This window comes from Pogona vitticeps, chromosome 2 (assembly GCF_051106095.1).
Source record: "Pogona vitticeps strain Pit_001003342236 chromosome 2, PviZW2.1, whole genome shotgun sequence".
Classification (NCBI taxonomy): Eukaryota; Metazoa; Chordata; class Lepidosauria; order Squamata; family Agamidae; genus Pogona; species Pogona vitticeps.
The window spans coordinates 76,620,159-76,647,676 of record NC_135784.1 but is presented as its reverse complement, the minus strand read 5'-3'; the positions used below and the strand labels follow the sequence as shown (position 1 = coordinate 76,647,676).

At 42.6% G+C, this 27,518-nt stretch overlaps 1 protein-coding gene across 1 annotated transcript in view; it reads right to left on the bottom strand.

Annotated features, from left to right (window-relative positions):
- The window catches only part of NT5DC2 (5'-nucleotidase domain containing 2), a 45,274-nt gene extending 18,068 nt beyond the window's left edge, over positions 1-27,206 (bottom strand). Inside the window, exons 1-5 of the mRNA XM_072989767.2 lie at positions 26,693-27,206; positions 19,596-19,780; positions 18,460-18,534; positions 12,282-12,337; positions 10,597-10,690 (exon numbers count right to left, since the gene is read on the bottom strand). Of these exons, the coding sequence (XP_072845868.2) occupies positions 10,597-10,690; positions 12,282-12,337; positions 18,460-18,534; positions 19,596-19,780; positions 26,693-27,074 (792 nt within the window). The 5' untranslated portion in view covers positions 27,075-27,206. The remainder of the gene's footprint in view (positions 1-10,596; positions 10,691-12,281; positions 12,338-18,459; positions 18,535-19,595; positions 19,781-26,692) is intronic.
- Positions 27,207-27,518: the final 312 nt, after the last annotated feature.

The window sequence follows — 27,518 nt, the reverse complement described above, 5'->3', positions numbered from 1 at the left end:
AAGAATACTCAAAAGCGCTGAGAGGTCACGGAGAACATCAGGGTAGCACTCACCATCTGTCTCCCAAATAAATTTATTCACTGGGCTACATCAATAAGGTCAGTGTTTCGTTATCCTATCTAGGTTTAAACTAGCAATGGTAGCGAACATGTTCCCACAGAGGCCAAAAACTGATCCCAGCACCCCATTTTCCTTAATATATTCATATATATTTGAATACTAGAGGGTATGAAGGTTTTTTTTTCAGTTAAAAACCTCATTTTTCATCAGAAAAACCCTAACCATTTTTGGTGGTGGTGGTGCTGTGGCACATGATTCATACAGTATCACCAAAGTAAACAAAGCTGTATTTCACCAAAAACATTCTTACTTTTAAAAAGAAAGCAGTGTGTGAAGTCAGTCTTTTACTCTGGGAGAGTTAAAGCTGCTGTGTAAAAGGGCACACTGACTGCTTGCCTGGTTTGGTGATGGGTTTTATCCAAGAGAACGAGTCCCTGTTCACAAGTTTTAACAGCAGTCCCAAATTTAGCATACAATTTTTTTGGGGGGGAGGAGTTGTCATTTGAGCAGCTGCATACGGGGGTACAGAGTCTGTGTGAGCGCCTCAACAGCTGTGCAATTTTGTGTGTGTGTGTGTGTGTGTGTGTGTGTGTGTGTGTCTGTGTACATGCACTCATGCAAAATCTACTCCTTGCTCCAATCCCTGACAGGTCAGAAACTTACTTATGAATTAAAAATGCAATTAAGCTGTACAGAGATGATATTGCGCACTACCCAAATTCAGGGTCACAGACTAAACAAACAAAAACATCTGAAAAAAAAGTTCAAGGGCATTAGTAACATTGGTGGTTTTATTAAAGAGCTGTACATTAAAAAGTAACCCATTAATCCAATGCGACCTGTTTGCCAAAATTGAAGAAGCAAAAAGAGGCAGCCGAACATATCTACCTTGGGCGTATCTGCTATAGAGAAAAAGTCCTACAGAGCCTTTGGCTCGTACAAGGACTAGTTTGGCAGTGGTATCTGTAATGAAAATATAACTAGAAAGTTTTATTTAAGAGGAACAGAAAATGTTACACATGAGGCACACCCTTGGAAGCTCATTCAAGGGCTTCTCAATCTGTTCTGGCAGCTGCACTTCCCTAAGGAACAGCTTTTCCACATTACCAGTCTCCTTCTGGTGCCTGTAATGTGCAGGGCATATTCTAGGACACATTCATTTCATGCTTTGAAACTAAGCAGACCAAGGGTACTGAAAACCGTTCCTCAGGCTACACTCAGGGAGGCTTCTCCAAAGACTGAATTCCTGAAAGCCATTCAACAGTAGCAAGAAATAGAATCTAAATTAGGAAGCTTCGCCCTCAAATGTGAGTGCTGCTTTCAAAAGGAGTCAACAGCAAACAGAAGCTTGTTCAATGTATTCTTGAAGGCTTTCGCGGCCAGGATCTGATGGTTGTTGTGGGGGGTTTTTTTTGGGCTCTTTGGCCATGTCCTTAAGGTTGTTCTTCCTAACGTTTCGCCAGTCTCTGTGGCCGGCATCTTCAGAGGACAGGAGTCAGAATTCTGTGCTCTGGTGCTGTTTGATGAATAGTTCCTTCACATGAGATTCTTTATGTCTGTAGTTAAGCAACAAGCATCTATTTACTAGCAACAATTACTTAAGAAGCTTTTTTCCATTTTTGCAGAAATGGAAATGTGACTTTTTAATAATGGTGCTAGCAGTTATGTCTCACTTTCTTCCAACAGAGAGCCAGGGAAATCTATAGTCACTGCAAACAGGTATGATGGAAAAGAAAACATAAACCAAACTACAGGCAGGAAAATCCGACCAGAAAACAATATTAAATGGTACAGGTTTGATTAGCAAGAGGAAGCAGAGACTTGACACTAAGGGCTTGATCACAAATGGATACTAAGGGCTTATCAATACAAAGCATTTCCCCCCATAATGTTCAGCACTCATTAATATTCTCCCACCATCCTCACAAGGTCTGCCTTGTTCTGGTTAGAACTGTAACAAAATTGGTAACTTTCTGTGATTTTCCTCCTTCTGGAGACATAGCCTGTTTTCAATTCATTGTGTTCAGGAGGTGGAATTTAGCACAATGGCACTTCCTTTGTTGTTTATCTCTGCAGACAGAGACTCCTGACGGAGACTTCTAATTAACTTCCAATTAGGCTTTCAACTAATAATTAATAATTGTGTGTCATCAAGTCAATTCTAACTTATGTTGACCCTTTTCAGGGTTTCCTAAGCAGAGAGTACAGTGGGGTCTTGACTTAAGAACGGCTTGAGTTAAGAACATTTTGACTTAAGAACCACTCTCATAGGAAAATATTGACTTGACTTACATACTTAGATTTGAGTTAAGAACTGAAAAAAACCACGTGGGAGGCAGGGAAAGTGCAAAATTTGAACTTTCTGTTAACTTGTTGGCCAGTGAAAAGGGTGCCTGTCTGCTTCCTCACTCCTCCCAGCGTTTAGAGAGTGGATTGGGAGACAGTCTTCGGACTGCCTGATACTGTACTGCCTGGACTGTATTTTCCCTGCCTTCCCTGAACCTTTCTTGACTTAAGAAAAAAAGAAACAAAATATCCCCCTCTAGTGGTCGAAGGCAAATAGCAGCTTCCCATTAGTTTCTATGGACGGAAAAGAGCAGATACGGATCAAATGGTTTTCAATGCATTCCTATGGGAAATGCAGATTTGACCTGAGAACTTTTTGACTTGAGAACCGCCTTCCAATACGGATTAAGTTCTCAAGTCAAGACCCCACTGTACCTAGAAGTATCAAAGGCGACAAGAACGCCATGTTTCTTCACACGTAGACTCAGAGAACAGATGAAAACATTTTTTTAGAAACAGCTTTGGAGAAGCTTCTAGAAGGAAATGGACCACCAAGAGAAAGGTGTCAGAGAGGGCACCAGAAAAAGATTGGGGATACTGACTCATCACACCTTCACCCCCAGGAGAGACTGGTACAGAGTGCTTTCCCTTTCTCCTCCCTCTCGGTTTCCTTGGCACCTGGTGTCTTTGGTCAACCCTCTCCTTGTTCTATGTTGTGTGACCTCTCAGTTGCATTAGAAACTTCCCTTGCCCTCTCTCCTTTCTCAGGCCCTTCCCCCACAAGGCTCCCTGGCACACTCATGAGGGGCACTGAATTCCTGCTCCCCCTGGAAGAGCGTGATCACCCATAAAGGGCTGGTCAGTTTTATATTCGCCAGATGACTGTGTGTAGGAATAAAGGTTGTATAGTTATACACTGAAAGAAATATTGAAACTATGCCCTTTGTCTTGAGATGTCTTTAAGCATAAGTTCTATTTTCAAACATCACCATGGCAAGATATGATAATACATTTCTGTGTACATGTATTTTTTTATTTCAGACACAAACCATTCTTTGCTTCTACAGCCCTTTTTCATATACTCAGTTACACCTACACATATGAAACTGCTTGGAATGGGAAATTGCACCTATTGATAATCTACACAGACAAACTGGAAATTCAAGGTCAGCACACACTATCCCCAGGTCTCTCCTTACATTCTCATGCTGAATGAAGACAAAGACGTCACATCTCACTGCACAGGAAAAAACGTAACTCAGAATAAATGACCATAAACCTACTGACTGAAAACTGATCTAGAAAAAGCACAACAATTATCCAATATAATTAAGAATGAATTAAGCCTTCTGGAATGATATATTACAGTCCTGGAGTCTGACTCATGATTTTGTTGCACATGGGGATTCAGGGAAAGAAGCAATGTCTGAACAATCCCAATAAAAACATTATTTTTGTGCTTTATGGTTTAAGTGGATGAGCTGCAAAAGTCAAGCCTCTAGACGGTAACCTCCTTTTGCAAAAGTATGGTTCTTTAACGTGGTTCTCTATGAATCCACACTGATGGGTTAAACAGCGCCTGCGCTGGTTCCTCTCGGAATTTTCCAGAGCTATGAGGGAAAAGATACAATGTTTGAGTTGCCCTGCACTGCGCAAGTGCAGCCCGCCAAAAATCCCCAGTTCCATTTATCCGCCCGCGGAGTTGGAACCTCTCGGTTAGAGCTCTTGAGATTTTACTCTCCTTTCGCTATTTTCGGATTTTTTGGACTTGACCTGGCTTGCCTATCGTCTATCCGCTTCTCCGTTGCCCTGAATTCGGACCGGCTGACCTTCCCTTGCCTCTGGCGTGCTTCTTGCAAGTACTTTCACTTCCCGCTTGATCCTGATTGAGGCCTATTACCTCCTGCTGAGGCGCCACGCGCCAGCAGGATTTCTTCAATTACTGACTTTCTCTACCGTTCGTTCACCGCTTGGCTTATGTCAGCGAAAAAGGGACCTTTCCGCCGCTGTTCTGCTTGCTCTGGGAAGCTCCCCTTCCAGGACCATCATTCCCTCTGTCTTTTCTGTCTGGGCGAGACCCATTCGCCCACCACTTGCAAGCATTGCAAGGAATTCACCAAGGCGACCCTGAAATCTCGTCAGCAACGCCTCAAGTATTTTCTCTGGAACCGTACTCTCTCAGCTTCACAACCGTCAGATATGGAATCTGTCCAGTCGGTCTCCACCGTTCGTTCATCGGTCACTTTGGTCTCCTCTTCCCCTCCTTCGACATCCAAGGAGGTGTCCACGAAGGTTTCCAAAGCGAAATCTAAGAAATTGCCTACTGGAAAGAAGTCTTCCTCTGATGTTCCTTCTTCTTCAACCTCGGCACCGACAAAGAAGAAGGGTCCGTCCAAGGCAGCGTCGAAGGCTAAGGCGAAGACCAAGGAGATTACCCTGGTCGTCCCACCTGTCTCGGCTTCGGTCCCTTCTCCATTTCTTGAGGAGTCTTCTCGGGACCGAGACTCGGTCTCCGACTTAGGCGCCCCCATTCCACCTCGCCAACCGCCTCCGGTGGATTTGGGAAAATCGCCTACGGTTAGCCAGCTCGACAAGCTCGTTGCCGGCGCCGAAAGCATGCCGCTCAGCCCAATACTTACCGGGCGTACCACCCGATCTCCTTCACTCCTTTCGGAGTCGGGTCGATCGGCATCTTCTCCCCCCCCACGGGGTCGACCTACCAAGCCAGTCGAAGATCCAGTCCCTCGGCGTCCAGCTTCACACTCTGCCGACGACGAACCATTGCCGAAAAAACCCCGTCATCGACGCAGGCACCGTCGAGGCCACCGACGCCGAAGGGACTCCTCACCGTCCGACTCAGAATACAGTCGGGGTCGGAAGAGGTCCCACCGGAGACGGCGAAGAAGGGATTCTTCTACCGAGTCCTCTTCTACCTCAAGAGATAGGAGACATAGGAGAAAGAGATCTAAGTACTCCTATTCCTCATCCTCTCGGTCACGTTCTCCGCGTCGAACCCCGTCCCCGAATAGACCTTCGGAAACGGGCTCCGGTAAGCCTACGGCGCCGACGGATGCCCCGACTGCACCGCCTGTCGCGCCACCTCGACGACCTGCAGAGGAGTGCCCTCCGGCCCCGAAAAAGACACCTTCGGGGCCGAAAGTACCTCGTCCTCCATCCTCTCCATACCACTCAGAGGAAGAGCATCCCGGAGAGGAATCTTCCGGGGCGGAAGACGACACCGAGTCGGAGGTGTCCTTGGAAGTTCCGATCCCGGGGGAACCTTTGCCCCCAGAGGCAGCGAACTTAAAGCCATCCTCTCCTTCGGAAGATTTTTCTTCCTACACCCAAATGGTTGGCCGCATGGCGCAGGCTTTGAAGCTTGCAATAGAACAGTCCCCAAGGAGAGAAGAAAATCTCATCTTCGGGGATATCGAGGCCGAGCGAACGCATCCAGTCAGTTTGTCTTTCATACCTGAACTGATGGATCTTATTAAGGAATTCTGGGACCACCCGGCCAATGCTACCTCGATTTCGAAAAGAACCGAGAATCTCTATAGGATCCATGGTGACAACACCTCTTTCCTGGTCATGCATCCTGCACCCAACTCTTTAATAGTGGAGTCTAGCTCCACTAAGACTCCTGCAAAGGGTCATCCTACCCCAACCAACAAGGAGGGCAGGAAGTTAGAGATTCTGGCACGTCGAATGTACTCTATGACCACATTTACCTTGCGTGCAGTGAATTATTTAGTGGCTATGGGTGCCTACCAAAAACAACTTTGGTCCAGGGTTCTTCCAGCCCTTCAAGTGGCTCCAGATGACATTAGGCAACTCTGTCTGGATACTCATGCGGAAGCTCTCACGGTATCTAAATACCAACGACTAGCCGCCCGCCATGTAGCAGAGGCCACTTCCAAGAATTTTGCTTCCCTTATTACTCTGAGAAGGCATGCTTGGCTGCGCTCAGCCAACATTGTTGAGGACATTAAGACTAGAGTAGAAAATCTACCTTTTGATGCCACAGGCCTCTTCAGCCAGAGTACTGATGAGAACCTGGAAAACTTACATAAAAGTAAGAAAACAGCCAAGTCCTATTCTGTCCAACCTCCACCTAGACAATCCAAACCTCAGTGGCGTCCAAAGTACACCACCCAGTCTTACCAACAGCCTTCCACCAGTACTTACCGTCCTTATGGAGGCAATTCTTCCCAACGTGCACCTCAAGCTTCTTCCTCTTCATCTGCTGCTTTCAGACCCCAACCGTCCCGTAAGAGGCAGTCCTTCAAAGCACCTGGAAGAAAACAGAAACAGTACCTTTGACTCCCTGGCCATTCCACCGTCACCCTCCCACACCACCCGCCTCTCTCCTTACCTTCACAACTGGACTCTCATCACCAACGACATCTGGGTTCTCAACATTATCACCTCCGGTTACCGCCTGGAGTTTATAAGGTTGCCTCCTCTAGGACAGGTCAACCCTACATCATTCGATCCAATCCTACAGGAGGAAATCCTGACTCTCCTTCAGAAAGGGGCCATCCAGAAGGTGTCATCAGAGGAGGTCCTCGACGGTTTTTACTCCCGATACTTTCTGGTACCAAAGAAGGACGGGGGACTCCGTCCCATCCTCGATCTGAGAAGCCTCAACAAGTTTCTCAAACCACGCAAGTTCAAGATGGTGACTTTAGAGTCCATTCTCCATCTTCTGAGGCAAGGAGACTGGTTTGTGGTCCTGGATCTAAAAGACGCATATTTCCATGTCACCATACACAAGAGCCACAGGAAATATCTGCGTCTACTCTTCAACAACACCATTTTTCAGTTTCTGGCCTTACCCTTCGGCCTTTCCACAGCACCCAGGACTTTCACCAAGTGCATGGCTCCCGTGGCAGCATACCTCCGCCTTCAAGGGATCCAGGTGTTTCCCTACATCGACGACTGGCTGATTGTCTCGACCTCAAAACATCAGGCCTTAAAGGACACTCAGTATGTTCTCCAGACGTTACAATCACTAGGTCTTACCGTGAATCACGAAAAGTCCAAGCTGAATCCATCTCAAGTGGTGGACTACATCGGAGCGAGGCTAGACTCTGTGCACGCTCGGATGTTCATGCCTCCAGAACGCATCAGAAAGTTGCACAAAGCCATAAAAAAATTCAGGCCATGGGCGAGAGTAAAAGCACGCCTTGCACAACATCTACTGGGCCTCATGGCTTCTACGACGGCGACCTTGTCCCATGCTCGCCTCAAGATGCGTTCACTTCAAATCTGGCTACTGTCCCTCTTCAATCCACTCCTCGACAGTCCAAACAAGCTTCTTACTGTCACCCCGGAGCTTGCACAGCAGCTCCAATGGTGGACTTTCCCACCTCACCTTTTGGTGGGACGTCCCTTCCGTCCTCTTCATTTGACAACTCAAGTCACTACGGACGCGAGTCCACTCGGATGGGGCGCCCATTGCCAGGGTCATCAGATCAACGCTCTGTGGTCCCCTCAGGAGAAGAGCTTGCACATCAACCATCTGGAGCTGCTAGCCATCATAAAGGCTTTGAAGTCCTTCCTACCTTTAGTGAGAGGCAGGGCGATTCAGCTCGTCACAGACAACACCACAGCGATGTTTTACGTGAACAAGCAGGGAGGAACAAGATCAAAGTCCCTTCTGTTCCTGTCAATACATCTCTGGGAGTGGTGCTACCAGGAGCACATCTACCCGGTAGCCATCCACATAGCTACCACCGACAACATCGTTGCAGACGAGCTCAGTCGCCGTCCCACTCAAAATCACGAATGGGAACTGGACTCAGAGATCTTCCAGGAACTCTGCCACAGGTGGGGAACTCCGACAATCGACATGTTCGCCAAGCACTCCAACAAGAAATGTCTCCGCTACGCATCCAGGGCAGGACGGGGCCCAGGATCATTGGGAGATGCTTTCATGATCCCTTGGCACAAGGGCCTTCTCTACCTGTTTCCTCCCATTCCATTGGTTCAGAGGTCAGTAGTCAGAGCCCTCCAGTTGCAAGCAGAAGCAATCTTGATTGCACCTTGGTGGCCCAGACAACCTTGGTTCTCTCTACTTCTGCAGACAGCAATCGACAAGATCAAGCTTCCTCTCATTCCTCACCTAATAACTCAGGACTCGGGGTCGATCTTCCATCCCGACCTCGACTCCCTCCAATTGACAGCGTGGAGGATATCCCGTCAATAATGGAAGTTCTTGACAATGCAAGAAAGCCTTCTACCATCCGCCTCTATCAACACAAGTGGCAAGGCTTTCTCAAATTTACTACGGAGCGGGGTTTACAAGCATCTCCCGTCTCTTTATCTACATTGCTACTGTATCTCAGACACCTGTTTGATCTTGGTTTAACCAAGTCTACCTTAAAGGTATACACCTCAGCCATTGTAACTTTCCAACCCAAGGGATCTCAATCCTCCAGATGGTTTTCCCATCCAACGGTGAAAGCTTTCTTCAGAGGTCTGACCAACATGAGACCCCCTGTGAGGAGACCATTACCTCAATGGTCTTTACAGACAGTACTACACTCACTGGTTCGTCCCCCCTTTGAGCCAATGGCTACCTGTGACCTGAAGTTTTTATCCCTGAAAACTTTGTTCCTTGTGGCAATCACTTCTGCCCGTAGGGCTAGTGAATTGGCGGCTCTCAGGGCTGATTCCCCTTACCTCCAATTTTTCAAGGACAAGGTAGTGTTACATCCAGATGTTTCCTTCCTTCCCAAGGTGGTGTCAGATTTTCATGTCAACCAACCTCTGTTGCTGCCTACTCTTTTTTCCGAACCCTCTTCAGATGTTGAGCGTACGCTCCACTGTTTGGACGTCCGTCGTGCGTTATCCTTTTATATCTCAAGGACCAAGGACTTCAGGAAAGTCCAGAGACTGTTCTTGTGTTACTATGGCCAACGTAAAGGGACTGCGGCTTCGACGTCGACCCTGTCCAGATGGTTGGTTTCCACCATTTCGTTGGCCTATGAGTTGCAGCACAAACCTCTCCCTGAAAACCTGCGTGCTCATTCCACACGAGCTGTTGCTACATCCACGGCCCTGCTGCGTGGGGTAGACATCCCCGATATATGTAGAGCAGCTACCTGGTCCAGTGTATCCACATTCATCAAGCACTACAGACTGGACCTCAGGGCCAAGAATGAGACCAGATTCGGGAGAGCTATCCTTACATCACTGCTGCAGTGACGGCCCACCATCCTGTAAGTAGCTTGGTAGTCACCCATCAGTGTGGATTCATAGAGAACCACGTTAAAGAAGAACAGGTTACTTACCTGTAAACATGGTTCTTTAAGTGGATTCTCTATGAATACACACGACCCGCCCAACCTCCCCACGTGTCCGTCACTGTTCACTGAGTTCCAACTCTCTCTATGTGCGGGCACATGGAACTGGGGATTTTTGGCGGGCTGCACTTGCGCAGTGCAGGGCAACTCAAACATTGTATCTTTTCCCTCATAGCTCTGGAAAATTCCGAGAGGAACCAGCGCAGGCGCTGTTTAACCCATCAGTGTGTATTCATAGAGAATCCACTTAAAGAACCATGTTTACAGGTAAGTAACCTGTTCTTATAAAGTCTGACATTTAGCTTGCAGACCAGATCTGGTCAACAATACAGTTATTTTCTGGCCCCATGTAGGTCCTACTGGTAAAGGCTTTAAGAAGTCTCAACAGTACTGAAAGATATACGAACAGGTGTGAACCCAATCAACTGGGAAGGGAAAAGGATGCAGAAAGATGCAAGAGAAATATCCCAAAGATTAATAATATGTGTCTTTCAGTTTTGTACGACATGCTGGCAGTCACTCAGACATTTAGTAACACACTCATCCATAAGGGGGCTGGATTGTACCACAAAATAAGCCATACTGGGTGAGCAATGAACTGACCTATACTAAGTAACAATATGGAGAATTATTTGGCACTGCAAATAAGCTAATTCATATAAACTGGCTGTGAGACCAACTCAAGAGTTATCTGGCCAGTCAACAATGTCAAAGCATTTCACAGAAGTCAGCCAGACTTCCTGACTCCTTGAGAAATGCCTTTGAAAATCCCAAAGAAGCAGTGTGTTTAAATTGGCTGACTCTGCTTTTTCTTCTCCTCCCCCCCCCAAACATGGAAGAAGCTGTTGACACTTTCACTTCATCCACATATATTAAATTTCTTCATTGGCAAACTAAGGAAACAATCCGTTTTATTAAATATCAGTAAGAATGTTTACTGTACCTTGCCATAAAAATCACTCATCTGGTATAATGGGATATGTTGAGTTCCACCATACATCTCAATAACCTCTTCATCAGGCACTGGTTTCAAGCCTCTATTACAACAAGTTACAAGAAACTCTAATAAATGTCAAACTCAGTACAGAAGGAAAGAAAGAAAGAAAAAAAAGGAACAGATTGCAAGGACAATCCTAGTTAAAAAAAACAAGAAGAAAATGACTTTCATACTAAGGTTATTTCTAACCTAACATGGTCTTTCATTTGTACCTAAGTTATTAAAAGAGATTAAACTCATTTGTAAATTGGCAGCCAGCTGTGTTCACTTAACTGGGAATAAAATGTTGGTTCGCTATCCTGTGATGTATTGAATTATACAGCATTTTATTTTGGAAGAGACTGTGCAAATGAATGTCCATAACTTTCATAAAATGTCAAAGGCCTCAGGAAACTTAGTTTCTGCTTAAATTTCATATACTTTGGTGTTGCTGCCCCATCAACACAGGTAATTTTCATTACCCAACTCACAGAATTATCTTTCTAAGTAGCCTGTGGCTGTTATCAAGCCAGGTGGGTGGAAGAGAGGACTTCATGTGCTGTAACTTTCCAGTGGAATGTCCATTACACTCTCTTCAAAGTGCCACTGATACCCCCAAGTTACCCAAAGCAAGGCAACTGTCGGCTTTGGAGCTTAAGAAGTTTTTATGCTACAAGGTTAGGAGGAATAAAACAAAGAAGCACCTAAGGGAAAAAAATAGTATTATAGAATAAGGGTAGTTAAATTCTCTCTGATGATGTAATGTTATTAGTTTTGCATTTTTAGGACATCTTGTTTTGTTATAGGGATGAGACCTAAGCCAATTAATAACATACCATAGTTACAGAGAGTAAATGTTAAGAGTGTACAATGCATTAATAATCATGGCTTCCCCACCACAGAGCTTCCTAATGTCCAAGGATAGCAAAACAGGTGCCTACCAAACTCCTCACTCAACCTCCTGAAGCTACAGGTTTATTATTTAACTATAACACTGTTAATAACATTAACCCACAGTACTCTACACTTAACAGGAAACTCAAGGACTAGGTTTATGTACTTTCTGTACATGATTCTTTTCTTTGTAAACTATTTACGTAAAGTAAAAAAGCAGCATTAAAAATAAGATGTGCTTGAAATAATTTTTTTTAAACACAACTATTGACAATTTTAATGCTTCCTTAATTGACTGGTAGTAGCTTATGTTTACAGTATTTTTCAAAAAAAAGCTTCTGTACATTTGTTACAAATGAGGTAGCTATGCCTGGTTATCAGAAAAGTGAGTTATTGTTCTTTATAAAATTATGGTGCTTGTACACAGTCTTACTCAAAATCTTGGTGCAGCTTGTTCCTCCTTCAGTTACTCAGAAATTATCCTCTGTAATAATTCAGTGAGGGCCAGTGTTATTTTGGAGACAGCCCACCTACATGGATTTATGAATACAGTGAAATTATAGGCACTGAGTTGCAGCTCTAGAACTCAGTCACTTAAACAATGGCATGTCGCTGTTCAAAAAACAGACAGTTGTTCACTCTTATGACTGGCTGTCAGAAATATCGAAAGAATAGAAATTTTTATAAAAAGCAACAGATCCAGAATGAACGTAAAGAAAGCAGGTGTTGTGATTTTGAAAACATGATGTTTAACTCACTGATATGCAGTACCCAGCTGAACATAGTGGAAAGCATCAATCTTCATCAGCAGGCTCTGAAAGATAAGCAAAACTTTATTGTGAAAATACTTCATGGGTTATAGGCAACACTGTGCTAGCCTGCTTTCACCAGCACAATGGCATGATGTGGTTCCCTCTGTTCTTCAGAGACTGCAGATCAGATCGCTAGCATGAGGGGCCAAAATGGAGAGAACTCCTCTTGGTCCCACTGACAGAACAACTTCTCTCTGCAGAATGACACCATTCACTCTATTTGCCTAGTCCAGTGGTTCCCAACCTTGGGTAACCCAGGTGTTTTTGCACTGCAACTCCCAGAAACCTCGGCCAGCACAGCTGGTGGTGAAGGCTTCTGGGACCTGCAGTCCAAAAACACCTGGGTTAACCAAGATTGGGAACCACTGAACTAGGCTGAAGAACAGAGATGAGCACAAACTGCTGGTTCGGTTGATCCGGTTTGGCGTCTCTCCCCCTCCAGGGGATGCCCACTTATATCCACATGTTAGACCCTCTGAGGAAAGGATTGTAATTAAATTGTCTGTGTCTGCAGAGTACACACATGGACTCAGCCCTCCAAAATCATACTGGGCATAATAACCTTGCATATGCCAGAAATTAGTGGTAGAAAGGAGGATGGATTGGGGGTGTAGCAGGGGTACTTCAGAAAAATCCTGTGCTCACTTAAGAAACTTCAATTCTTGATGTTAGAGTCACTATCTTAGAATTCTATACATGCACACACACACACAAAAGAATAATGAACCCTGCTTGGGACATGATTACTCCAACAGCAAGGGTTTTAAAAAAACGTTTTAAAATCTTATGTTTTAAAAATGTCGTAAATAGCTTTGTAACCCATCCCGAGTTCCTGTGATATAGGGCAGGGAATGAATGAATAAATAAGCAAGCAAGCCAATCAACCAACAAGCTAGCAAGCAAGCTAGCTAGCTAGCTAGAATTTAACCTTACCTTGGTTCAGTGCTGTACAAAGTAACAGTGCACGTGTTATACACGGCCTCCCTTTGCCAACAAAACCCTTGAAGAAAGGTGACCATACACCATATACCAGTGAACACAAGGAAGAACACAAACATCTCCGTTTGTGAACTTCAGATACATCATTCCGTTTCTGCCACTAAAAAAAAAATACTTCCAACTTATTTCTCGTTTTAGAATGAGGGGGACAAATTTTAGCATAAACACTTCAGTTCCCTGTATTGGCTACACTGATCCTGTCACATTGACAATGACAATCATCCACCCAGCAGGTGACAACTTAGAGGCTGACATATAAGAATAGCATATAGTGGCCTTATAAAAGAGATCTTATATTGGGTCTCTCTTTTGTCTTATTCTTCTGTGCTCCACGTGTCGTCCAGGAATCTAGCTCAGTTACCTTTTGGGAAGAAACCACAGTTTGTTGATGGGAGTACATGCCATGCATATAGAAGGTCCCAAGCTGCAGCAGTACACTGGCTGTGTAGAAAACCATAGCACCACAGCTATATTGTAGGAAACAATTTAAGAACATGCATACTTCAGACTTCTTAAACTTTTTTTTTACTTTTTATATATAACTGACTGCCCTTTGTCACCCCTTCTGTTTACTCTGGTGAATGAATTTTTAGCCTCACGTATAAGGGTAAATGAGAACGTATTAAGAATTCTACTCATGTCATCAGATTATATGCTAATGAATCCTATACAGAAGCACCCCTCATATACTAAATGAATTAGAAAAAAATGTTGGAGTGCAGGATTTCAAGTGAATTTTAGGAAATCTGATTTAATATGCTTCAATATAACCCTCCCTCCGGAGTTCAAATTTCAATATCACAAACACTGAAAGTCCCATTCACAAATATTAATTTAAAATATTTAGGAGTCTTCATAGCTAAAAGTTCTACCAAGCTTCTCAAACTCAACTATGTACCCTGTTTCCCACAAAACAAGACCTACCCTGAAAATAAGCCCTAGTATGATTTTTCAGGATTCTCGTAATATAATAAGCCCTACCCCAAAAATAAGCCCCAGTTAAGTGAAACCCCATCCTCCACCATTGTGCAGCAACCAGAAGATGACATGAGGGTATTTGAATAAATGTAGACTGTTGTACATGAAAATAAAATAAAACTTCCCCTGAAAAGAAACCCCAATTCACTTTTGGAGCAAAAATTAATATAAGACCCTGTCTTATTTTCGGGAAAACATTTAGAAGAAATCCAAATTTGAAATGAAAAAATGGGGAAAATATAAGTTATCACTATCAATTCGGATTGCTTCAGTTAAGATGATGATTTTACCCTGGTTTACATATCTCTTTTATGTCTTGCCTTTAAAAATTCAAGATGCCACATTCAAGATGTGGCAGAAAGGAATTGAAACATTTATTTTTAATAAGAAATATCCCAAGACAGTAAAATCCCTCCGTTACTGTCCAATTACTAAAGAAGCCTATCAACTTCATATTATGATGCTGCTAGACATAGAATCAGGCCAAACCCCTTGGCTTCAAATAGAAATGGAATTACTGGGTACATTTGAGCTAGGAAAAATACTTTATGTGAAAAAGAACTTTAAAAATCAGCTCCAAAATGTTCATAGTATTCTACTATCCTGCAATGCAATTGTGGAAGAAGAGAAAGGAGACGTTCGCGTACCAGATATCTCCCCTTTAGTACCAATATATTGTCACCCACGTTTCTCACAGGTGATAAGGTATTTAACTCCCAGAGCTTTTGAAATGATTGGTCTTATTAGGTTAACTGAATTTTATACCAATCAGCAATCTCTTTCTAGGGATTTTTTGAGGGACCATTTCAGAGAGTGGGGAATATCATGGCTAACTTGGTATCAGACAAGTAATTTTATTAGATAGGCTAACACTACCAAAACAGGCCATAAGGCGCCTCACTCCCTTTGAAAATCTTCTCCTCTCTCTAGCGGAAACAAATAAAGGAGCAGTATCAACATTTTATTCGTTGCTGATCAAGCATCATCAATGGGATTGCGAGAAATATGGGAACATGACTGGAATATTAAAATCAATGAAGAGAAATAGTCAGGGATGTTTACAAAATTCCCATATAATGGCATCTCTATTACAGCCAGGGGGGTTGCACTGAAAATAATCCAAATATGCTATCTGACCCCAATTCGGCTCCACATGTTAACCCTGCAATGTCACCAATGTGTTGGAGAGGCTGTAAGTGTAAGGGATTTTTTTTAAAACGCTTTTGCTGGTATTGCAAAAAAGTTGACTAATTTTGGGAAGAAGTGTTTAATGAAATAAATAAAATTACTCCAGAATTAGCACATCTTACTCTTTTTCCGGAGAAAAATGAATCTGTTTCATACAAAACCTTAATAGGCCATCTTTTGACTGCAGCAAGACAGACCATAGCGAAAGGGTGGAAAAACATGCAGGGAGTATCAATTGCAACATGATACTCAAGTGTATGGCAGGAAGCACTGCAAGAAAAATTAACCACCAAATTGCATACAGTTAAAGGGATAAAACACTTAGACTCTTTTACAAACTGACTGGCATCCTTTTATTGTTTATATGAATAGAATGGATAATAAGGGACTCCCTGATATATAGAGAAATTATTGGTGACTGTAATAAACTTGATGGGAATGGAAATGTGGGAGGGAAGAAGGGCATAAAATATAATAATTTATATGTGACTGTATATAATTAATAACATTTATTAAAAGAAAAATTAAAAAAATTTAAAAATAATAACTGGCTGGATAGCTCAATGGTTTAGATACCTGGCTGAGAAGCCAGAGTTTGATTCCACAGCTGTGCCTCCCGGAAAGTAAAGCCAGCCTATGTGTCCTTGGGCAATATATATAGAGTCTCAGGGCATCCCCAGAAGAAGGGAATGGCAAACCACATCTGAGTATTCTCTACCTGGAAAACTCAGAAAAGGGTTGCCATAAGTTAGCATTCACTTGATTGCACACAATTGCTATTATAATACACATATTTTTACTCATGCTTCAACATTTCCACATTTGATTGAATCCAGCTTTTTCCCTTACCATTGGCAGCACTCCCTGAGTAGAGGTATTCTTGAGATATTTCAATCAGCAAGAAGGTGGAGAGTGATCTTAACTGATCCATACTTCCCCTACACCACCTTTTATACTCTTTCAGAGAACTGCTCAACGTTTAAAAGCATATTTTGGAAAGCAAATAGAGGGGACCTTTCTATCTACAAAAGGAAGACCCAAGATCCACACCAACAATCACTCATACTTGATCTCACAAAAATAGCTGAGTTTCTTGTTCGGGGGGAGGTGAAGATGGAGTGTGTGCCATCTGTTATTATCAAATGCCCCTCAGGTCACACTTCCACAAAACAGCTGTAAAAAAATCTTTATTTTACTGTAACATAGATAACATAGGAGAGTGCACAAAAAAAAAACATGGTCCAAAGCCCAGCATCAAAAAAACTAAGATAATGGTGACTGGTCCCATCACCTCCTGGCAAATTGAAGGGGAAGATATGGAGGCAGTGACAGATTTTACTCTCTTGGGCTCCATGATCACTGCATATAGTGACAGCAGCCACAAAATTAAAAGACACCTGCTTCTTGGGAGGAAAGCGAAGACAAACCTCGACATCATCTTAAAAAACAGAGACATCACCTTGCTGACAAAGTTCCACATAGTCAAAGCTATGGTTTTTCCTGTTGTGATGTATGGAAGTGAGAGCTGGACCATAAAGAAAGCTGACCGCCGAAGAATTGATGCTTTTGAACTGTGGTGCTGGAGGAGGCTCTTGAGAGTCCCCTGGACTGCAAGGAGAACAAACCTATCCATTTTGAAGGAAATCAACCCTGAGTGCTCACTGGAAGGACAGATCCTGAAGCTGAGGCTCCAATACTTTGGCCATCTCATGAGAAGAGAAGACTCCCTTGAAAAGACCAATGTTAGGAAAGTGTGAGGGCAAGAGGAGAAGGGGACGACAGAGGATGAGATGGCTGGACAGTGTCTGCAAAGCAACCAACATGAATTTGACACAACTATGGGAGGCAGTGGAAGACAGGAGGGCCTGGCGTGCTCTGGCCCATGGGGTCACAAAGAGTCGGACACAACTTAACAACTAAACAACAACAACAATAACATAGATACCAAGCATTACAGTGCTGCCTGGTTGCTTCCGCTTGTCCACTTCTACCAGTGGAATGGCATAAACCTTTCTGCAGACTCTACAGATGGTTTAATGTGACATTTAATTCTGGCCTCAAAAGCTAGATCCTTAAGCCACTGAGTGTTCTTGGTTTAGGAGACAAACAAGCTAGAGTCCCTGATTTGTACATTAATAGAAAACCCTTGGTTCATCTCACCCTTCCTGCTTACAAGAAGAGCCAGGTAGGAGCAATCAGTCTGAGCTGTGCTGGCACATGGCTCACTGCCAATGTCAGAATGGTCTGCAATCTTGATTTATTGTTCCATTCAAAGACATTCCAGTGTCCTCTTGAGAGCTGATGTCCTATCAACGTCTTTGGCAATCCCACTTTTTCAAAGAAAGAGTGAATGTTACTTCAATTCTTTCTCTCTTAGCCTCTTTCTAATTTAAAAAGAATGGTGCCTTGAGAGGATTATGTTTTATATTTATTTATGTTATATTTTAAACCACTTCATACATATTACATAGATCACCTTTCAGCACAATTTAGTGCAAAAAAAAGCATCCTGCTTCAGCCAGTCCCCTGTCTTCCATGTTTGAGCCACCCTTGCGGCTTCTTCCATCATGTTCCTCCCTGACATCTTCTACTGCAGCTGCCACATAGCAAATTTGCTTCCAGCTTCAGAAAAGGCTAATGCATGAAGAACCACTACAGAATATGCATGACTTACTATACGTCTTCAGTGTTAAGCATTACCTGCCTTCTAAATTATAATTCAGCACATCTTGGAAGGCAGAATGTTATGCAAGCATTCTGTGTTCTTTTTTTAGTACACACATACACACACACACTCAGAGCCACTGTTAATTCCAACTCTTCCTCTAAGAGAACCCATAATTTCTGAGGACTAGCCAGGCACATAAACATTTAAGGGGGGGGGCACATCTGATGAATCTTGGCTCTTCACACACTTTGAAACAATTTATAAACAGAGACAAAGATTATTCGAACTTACTTTATGCACATCATAGTGAAGTCCTCTTATAGCGAATCCAGGAATGTATTCATATTTTCTGAGTCCCTCTGGATACTGCAAAACAATCCATTAGAAAGCATTAGTACACCTTGTCACCGGGGCTGCATGCCACATTATGGTGGTTTATTCCAAGACCACTAGAATCCCAGAATACTTCTGAACAAGTATGGGTGACAGATGTACTGTACAGGGTGTCAAATGTGGACTGTGGTCAGAGATCAAACTCACCTGATAACTTTAGACCTAATAAAGCTTTTGCTCAGTTTGAGCCTTTGGATACATACTGTATTCTCATATTTATTTCGACCACCATAAGTTGCCATAATGCTTTTGTCATTTTAAAAAAATCTTTTGTTTTTGCCTGATTATAAGAACAAAAAATTCTGTCCTTGGACAGAAACTAAAGTTCTCCCAAGGGGGAAAAACATCCATTTATAACATTTTCTTCTTCAACAGCAACTACAAATGTATATGGAAGTAATGGATGGCATCAGGAGAAAGAATAACTTTATTAATAGTCTGGATCCTGTTTGGTGTGCCTTTCCTGCACAAAAGGAATGATGTGATCAGCAGCAGTGGACTCCCACTTATTAAACTTGCTTACTTCCTTTTGCAATTTTAGTATACATACAACTTTGCTGCATTATATTTGAGTTATGCATATTTAGGAATAACAACAGAAAATCTTTACTCAATGTAATCTGCAACTGCTGATGACATCGTTCTCCTTATGTTGGCAAAGCTGTGCAACAGGATTACAGCCATAGTTGACTAGACTATTCATTAATTAAAGGCATACTAAGCTTTTCTTCCAAATGACATTCAGAGTAGTTAACAATGGTAACAACAAAATTAATATAGTCAAACATAAAAACAGATTAAAACAAAATTTAAATACATTAATCCAAGAAACATCTACCGCCCAACAAATAAATGCTATCTTAGATGCCAATCAGGTCTTCACCTGGTGGGGGAAACTGTACAAGGTTTGTCAGATAAACACTATTTCCAGATTAGTATCTGGAGACATTAGATGCAGTATCAAACAATGGTTTCATGTTAAGAGAACAAACTTCAGGCTCACCATGACCCCAAAAGCAGAATTACATTGTTACCTTATATTGTTCAATTAGGATATCTCTAGCAGTGTTGAATATCATAGTATGCAGCAAGTTTGAATACTGTGCTAATGTGTAATCATAATCAAAGCCATAGATCTCCACATCTCCCAGACTGATCTCATTATTTGCATAAATAGCTGCTGGATTAAGAAGACTGCAGACCCCTGGTGGAAGGAGATCTGGAACAAAGTAACAGAAATGCAATCAACCATTTGGCTTTTGATCAGACACTATGTGATATGGGGATGCTATTAACGTGCAAAAAACTAAAACAAAACCTGTTCACTTTAACTAAAGCAGTATGATACTGTATAATATTTAAGTACTGTATTCTTTTTGAAATGGATGATGAAAATTTTGCAGTTGCACTTCACAGATCTTTAATATGACACACACAGTCCAATTTTCATCGTCAAAATAAGAATTAAAGTAAACAATGTTCCTGTTAAGACTAAATACTGTATACTAGCAGGGATCCTGAATTTGCTCCTGCTGATGCAGCTGTCCCTGAGTACAGTAAGTACTCATTAGAAAATTTGGCCAATGGTGGCGGGAGGGGAGGTGACTATTACCAGTCCCATCTTCATCTTGTATCCCCTGATTTTCCCCCCAGAGTACAGCCGGGGGGGGGGACAGACTCTCCAGAACAGCAGGAACAGAGGGCAAGTGAAAGAGAGAATTAGTGAAGATAGCTTACTCCATGTTTACAAGTTGACTACTTTTCATGATCTCAACTATGTCCATGAATGGAAAGAGCCTTTTTTAAAAATGGAAATGTAGCTAGGGTTCAAATCATTCTAATCTAAATTATGAATTTCTTGCCATTATTCTTTTCAGGGATGTTTTCTCAATCTTATTTTTAAGTTCTTACAGTTCTCCAAGTGGGAAACAGGCTTTACCTAGGGAGACTGTCCTCTTCCAGCATTTTGCCTGTCAGCCACCAAATGCCTTGGATTCTGATCAGGTACTTCAAGTTTTCCCCCATGAATTGTGACTGTCAATTTATGAAAGAAGGTCAGGAGAATGAGGGGAAAAATCTGTGTGGTTGATATTTGAGAAAGTCCTCATGCACAGTGGCCCAAATGCCTCCAGGGATATAGTCAATATGACGCATGGAATGGCTGACTCAGCCTATCCACATTACAGCTTTGCTTCTCAGACGTAATCAACAAAAAGCAGTAACGTGAAAACTGAGAAATGTATTCACATGAATCATCCCTGGGAAGTGATTGGTGTAATGGGCATGTTGGGTCAAATATTTCTTCCTCTATATTGGTCTCAAGGACTCTATAAGTTTCCACAGGGAGTCTTCCAGAGTCTAACCATCACTCTTGAATAAGACAAACGTATGACATTTAAATGCTGAAAATATTATGCTCAGGAGACATTTTTCTCTTCAGTATAAACAAATTGTCCCAAAGTGGCTGAAGCTTTTTTTTTTTTTTTGATAATAAGAATTAATTTCAGATTGGATATCTCACCATTGACTCTGAGTTTCTCAAGGCTGAGTCAATAGTTCCATTAGGCTATTGCTACAAATTGGATGAAATCTTGTTGTGTATATTATGCTTGATGAGGTTCTCAGCAGTGATGATTGCCTGGAAATGAAACATTTCCAATTTCTTCCCTCAAGGCTCCCATTTAATTGCTTTTTAGCATCAAGAAGCCGCTAGGGACTGTGGGAGGAAGTCTTTAATTACTGGAAACTGCCACAGCTGGGATGAATCTACCACCAGCAGCAATTTTCAGTTATTAAAGACTTCCCCCCTCCCAATCCATAGCACCACACCCCCAAAGATGAAAGGGAGTACACAGAAGCCTTGGGATCTTTGGGAGAGAAGTCAGAAATTAATTTCCAGAAGACTGTCACTGCTAATGACATTATCAGGCTTATGCAGCATAAATTATGGTAATAAGAGTTCAATCTATATATTGTAAATGTAAAAAAATATATTGCAAGGATGTATTATTAGCCATGTTTACAACTCCCATGGTTCCAGTCTTGAAAAGTGGGGTATATCTGTACTGTACTATACAGAGTTATAGTTGTCTGATACTCCTTTAAATCCCATGTCTTCTACATCCCAGAGATAGAACAGCCTGACACCCCTTTATGTTCCACAGCTCCATCTCGGAATTCTGGGATCGGCAATTTGATGTGGCACTTGGGAGTTCTCCACTGCAGCTCAAGACGAAGCACTAGTACTCTTGAGCGCCGAATTCTCAAATGCAACACACTGGATTCCATAGATGCCGTCACGGTTGAAATGGCATCAGACTGCTACAGCTCTGTAGTGCAAATGCACACACATGGGATACCTGCCCAAATCTGAATGCTCAAATATCTGGATTGCAGCATCCATAAACATCTATTCAGTTCAGATGCTTTAAGCTAACTGTTGTTCAGAAAAACAAAATAAGAATAATCTTCTCTCAAATCAATTATAACTCCATAAATGCTTTACCACCTCCAGCTGCCCAAAACCACAGTGCGTCCTGGTTTGCTCTAGATCTCTCTCTCATGGAAGAATGTGAGATAAATAATAAATTTCACTTATAAATTTAAGAGGGCAAAACTCTTATGGCAAGATTCTGAATAAAGTGGTTTCAATTTCTACTGCAGCTAGCAGAAAGCAAGGTTATGTGCAAAGAAATTAGTCATTTTCTCAAAGCACATTGCCAACAGCAGTGGTCATTTTCCAAAGGGCAGAAAGCAAACTATTCGGAAAGGCCTTAACCAACAGCAGTTATTGAAGAAAGCCCTTTCAGAGCACCAGAACGACTGTATTTAACAAAATGTAGCCATTTCATATTCCCAGAATCCACAGAAGACTAAGCCCTCGCTTCAACTTTCTTTTTAATAATACTTATTTATTCTCTAAGGAGTACAGAAGTTCATCCTACTAAGTGGAGCATATTATCTTGTCACCATCGGTACCCAAATGAAAACCACAGACAACTAATAGTCCAAACATACTGTTCTGTTATGCTTTTGCAATTGGTCCCTACATAACACAGAACTTCAGCTGAAAGAAATAATAGTTTGGTTTTCTCTACAGCAACCTGAGACAGCTTGCATTCAAAGGAACAAAACAATATTATAAAACCCAATGTTAGTTCTTCCTAGAACATAGCCAATAAAATCAGTGGGATTTATGTTAGTTATAAATAAGTTCTGTTCAGTTTAACTGGCCTACTCTATGTACAATTAACACTGGATTTCACTCTGAGACATATTTTAAGAGAAACCAAAGCTACAAATCATGTACACAGTAATTTCTGAAATTCCCACATTCAGCTAAAGAAACTAACAAATGTTATAATAAATAGGTAACAAGAGCTGGAATACAGTTGGAAGCTATATTTGAAACTGTTGTAAGAGAAATGCTTATTACAGTATATCCAAAAATGCAATAGCTGGAAAAATGTTATTAATCCAAAAACTTTTATTGTTTACTTTTACTGCTGTACATCACTCCCAGATTATCATTTTCCATAATTTATAGGTTCTAACTTATAAAGCCCTAAATGGCTTGGGCCCTAGCTATCGCAAGGACCCCACATCTGCCTTTATGAGCCTGCTCAAGTTTTCAGGTCATCAGGAAAGACCTTTCTCTTGGTCCCGCCACCTTCACAGATGTGTTTGGAATAGAAACGGAGTTCTCTAGTTTGGAACTCCCTCCCCGACAGGAGGCCAGGCTGGCCCCATTTCTGGGGTCCTTCCGCAAGCAGGTGAAGACCTTTGTCTTCATGCAGGCTTCACCTGAGTGACTAGCTGTCTGAGTGAAAGTTTTTTAATGGGCTGTTGCACCTTACTGCTTTTAACGTGTTCTGTATTACTTATGGTTCTCTACATGGCATTTGCTTGATCCTTTTTAGTAGCTGTATACTCACTGGTGTTAGCTTCAATATTGTCTTTTAATAATTTAAGCTGCCTTGGCTCCTTTTAAGGAGAAAAGTGGTGTAAAAATATTTTAAATAAATAAACATATAAAAATATACATGCTAACAGAACAATCTGAAGAAAAGCTGACATTGAATCCTATTTTTAATAATAAGCAGCCTATATTTTCACATTTATTCATTTTAGGCTACACAAGTCATTTGCAACCACCTTTCATAAGTTACTAAGTCCGATAGATAATTACGTTAGTCTGCTGCAAGAAGAGCAAAGTCTTATAGCATCTCAAAGTAAAACTAAAACAAGAACAGCAGCACAATCCTATGTATATTTATTGAGAAATCATTTCTCATGGGTTGTGCTCCACAGCAGGTGGATGGATATCACGAAAGACATACAGCCTGGTAACACTGAAGAACTGCAGGGCTGACTGAGGCAAAGGGCACTGGGGTAACTAAATGAAAGTCAGTAAGGCACATGTTGAAATTTTGTTTTATTTTCATCTAACTGACACATCACTAATTCTGGACACCCTTGTTCAAGAAATCCACTGCCTATTCCAGGTTAAAGGGACATGGAAAATCAGAACTGAGTGCCCTCATCCCCACTGTTCCTCCTCACAGTGAAGAGTCAAAGGCCAAAATTTAATCCCTGGGACTCTCTGCACAAACCACACAAAATGACAAAAACTTCAAAACAAACAGACAAAAAACAAACAAACAAAGACAACCCACAACCCACCCTGTAGTGCCTTGAAGTCAGTCCACTTACACTTTTGAAAACTGGGACCCATTTAAAAGGTAAACTTCCACCCCAAATACAGTACTTTCAGGAGGTGCTACTTACCTTTTTTTTCCTCTGCCAGAAAAAGAGGCAACTAGGGCTAAAAGCCATCACAAATAGGTTTGGGGCCATACTTTGCCCACGTGTGCTTTAAAGCAGCCATTCTCATTTTATTATTTTTTTGCCATGGCCAGAAACACAATATGAAATTTTATTTATTTATTTATTCATTCATTCTATTTATACCCCGCCTATCTGGTCATCTCAACCAACAAACATAGGCTGAGTCAGGATTGTCTAAGTCGTATATCAACTTTCTAAGGTGGCATGTGAAGAATTGTTTCCAGACTATGGCCCCGTTCAAATATGTCAGGGCCTCCGGGGTGTGTGTGTGTGTCATATGGACCCAGTTGAGAATGGCTGCTCTAAGGGGATCAGCACAATGGCTCACTGCTGTTTCTCCTGCACCACTACTAAGAACTGCTACTACAGTGCAGTGTGCTATTTCTATGTTCCCTATTGCTACTGGTCCCTAGAGAAAATAGGATCTATTTTGCAACCTGCATGATATAGTTGTATGCAGACATTTACAACAATTAAATTCTCTTGCAACAATTACTGTATCTTAATTCAATAGTGGGGAATTTAATAGCAGTAATAACAAGGTGCCATCAAGCTGATTCTGACTTATGTAGACCACTTCCAAGGTTCTCTAGATAGACAGTATGCAGAAATGGTTTACTGTTCCTTCTTCTGGAGACACTCCGGGGCTGTGCAGCTTATCTAAGGCTGCACACACCAACTCTTCTCCCAGAAGGCACAGTGGGGAATCAAACTCCCCACCCAGACTCACTGAGCTATCCAGCCAGCTGATGAATTTACACAATAACAAAAGTGTATACTGTATCATGAAATCAAGTCCACTATATTTTCCAGATGTAGCAAATAGACACTAAGAGATTTTTAAATACTGTCATAACTCATAAACATAAAACATAAATAAGAACATGGAGGTAATTTATGATCCTAACAGATCTGCAAGATCTTTATATTTGATGTTTTACCAGCAATGTGGGCTCCCAGAATATCTTGGCCTACAAAACCTAATATATATATTTTAGGAAGGTTACTAACATTCAAAAGTAACTAGTTATGTTTATACAGTTATTCAGAAGTAAGTTCTCTCCAGCGTAACAAGGCCTAATTCTAGATAAGCAAATAAACATTATAGCCTCAATGTAGTTTGAATGGTATACTGAAACAAAATTAATTTGTGCCTTGGAAGTGATTTTTGATTAGAAGGTTTGTAAATATTTTGACTTATGACAATCTAGTAGCAAATACAGCTTAAATGTTAATAGAACAATACTAATTTCAGCAATCAGACGAGCAGTATGTGCGCTATTTTTAACATATTCAACAACAGGAAAGTAACTGTTGAAAAGTGGATATTTTCTCACTAAAAGAATTAAGCAGTTTCAGGGTATAGAACTCCATTAAGTGTGCCAAAAAAATACTTATAAATCACTCCATAGAAAATATCACTTCTGGAAAACATTAGACTAGATGTATAATATCAGAATAGTTAAACAAAAAAAGTACTGTGCCCCCCGAGGACTAACATTTATTTAATAGCGCCTGAGCAAGTAGACTGTAACCCATGAAATAAATCCATTAGTATTCAAGGTGCCACTTTTTCTGTTTTAATTTTATTTTCATTGTATATTCTGAAACAGATTAATGCAGCAGCCTCTCTCAAAGCCGATTCAAGGCACTCATACTGATCCCACCTACTGTATTCACAATTTTCAGGAGCTCAGAGGGATTTACTGCCAAGTGGGCATGAAAAGGATTTTGCTATTAACTGCTGATCAGGAAAAAAAGGGTCTAAAATCAAAATATGGGCTGATTTATGACTTATGCCAGCTTCATGTATGTGGGAGGCTAAATACCACCGAGAGTGCCTGGCATGAAGGAAGGTAGGATAATTCTCTCTCCATGGAGCTGTGGAACCATAAAGACCCTTTGTCCTCGACAGTGTGAGGCACGAATTCCTCGTCCAACGTGTTAGACAAGTGGCAAGCAATCGGAGGGGTTTATGGCTGCAAGGATCCTTCCTGAATTTAAAGCTGCAGCTGGCTCTTCATAACTCCAGGCTGAGGGGCTGGGAATGGCTTAACCTGCCATGAGCTCGAATCCCCCCACGCCCTGCCCAGCCAGGACTGCGACTTACACAGGACCAAGGTTTACAGTCCGCCAAGGGGAAGCAGCCTTTTAATTACTGTATAATCGCCCTCAGATTCTGCTTGCGGCAAATGGACCAGGCACACGCAGAGAGACACAAGAAGAAATCGCTCCCGGGGCGGCCCTCATGAGCAATTGTTACATTATTTGGACTCTTATTTACCATGCACCAGCTTTTTCATCTCGTGGTATCTGGCCCAGAGGTAGGTTTTCGGGTCGATTTTTTCGATCGGGCCAGGCGGGTGGGTGCCCACGAGAGGAGGAGAAGCGGCGGCGGCGGCAGGACCGGAGTCCGTGGCTTTCCTGGCTCTGGCGCTGCCAGAAGACGAGGGCGGCTGGGAATGCCCCGCAGACTGGTGCTGCCCGGCCCTTGGGTGGCCGCCGCCGCCGCCGCCGCAGTCCAAGCGCCCTTCCCCGCCCGCGCTGCGGGTTTGGGAAGAGCCGCTGCGGCTGGATACAGCGGCCACCAGCTGGAGGCTTGCTGCCCCGCCACCCTTCCATATGCCGCCGCCGCCGCTCGCTGCCTTAAGCCCGACGGTCGCCATGGCTTCGCCGGCCGGCCGGTCGGACGGTGAAACACCGAGGTTCACGGGACCATCTCCTCAAGGAAAGCCGAAAGCTCCCTCAGCGACCAACCCCGGCCATCTCCTGCTTGCTCTCTCTCTCGCTCTCCGGAGGCAAAAAAGCGACCTGGCCGCCAGCGCCGCGCAGGAAAACTCAGCCAATGAGAGCGCGGCAGAGCTAAACCGACCAATCCGCAACGCCCCCAATCCAGGGAGTCCCTTCCAAGACGCCCTGAGCCTCCCTGCCTGGGTGACGTCACGGGAACGGCTCGCAGGTTGTGGGTTTTGTAGAAGCTCGTGGGTTTTGTAGTCGGTTAGGCTTTTCAGTCCATTAAAACATCTGGTTAGTGTGAGCGGTAAGGACGAGCACTCATAGGCCTTCCACCCACCTGGATGGATGTACAGTATTTAAATGTTTACTGGGGG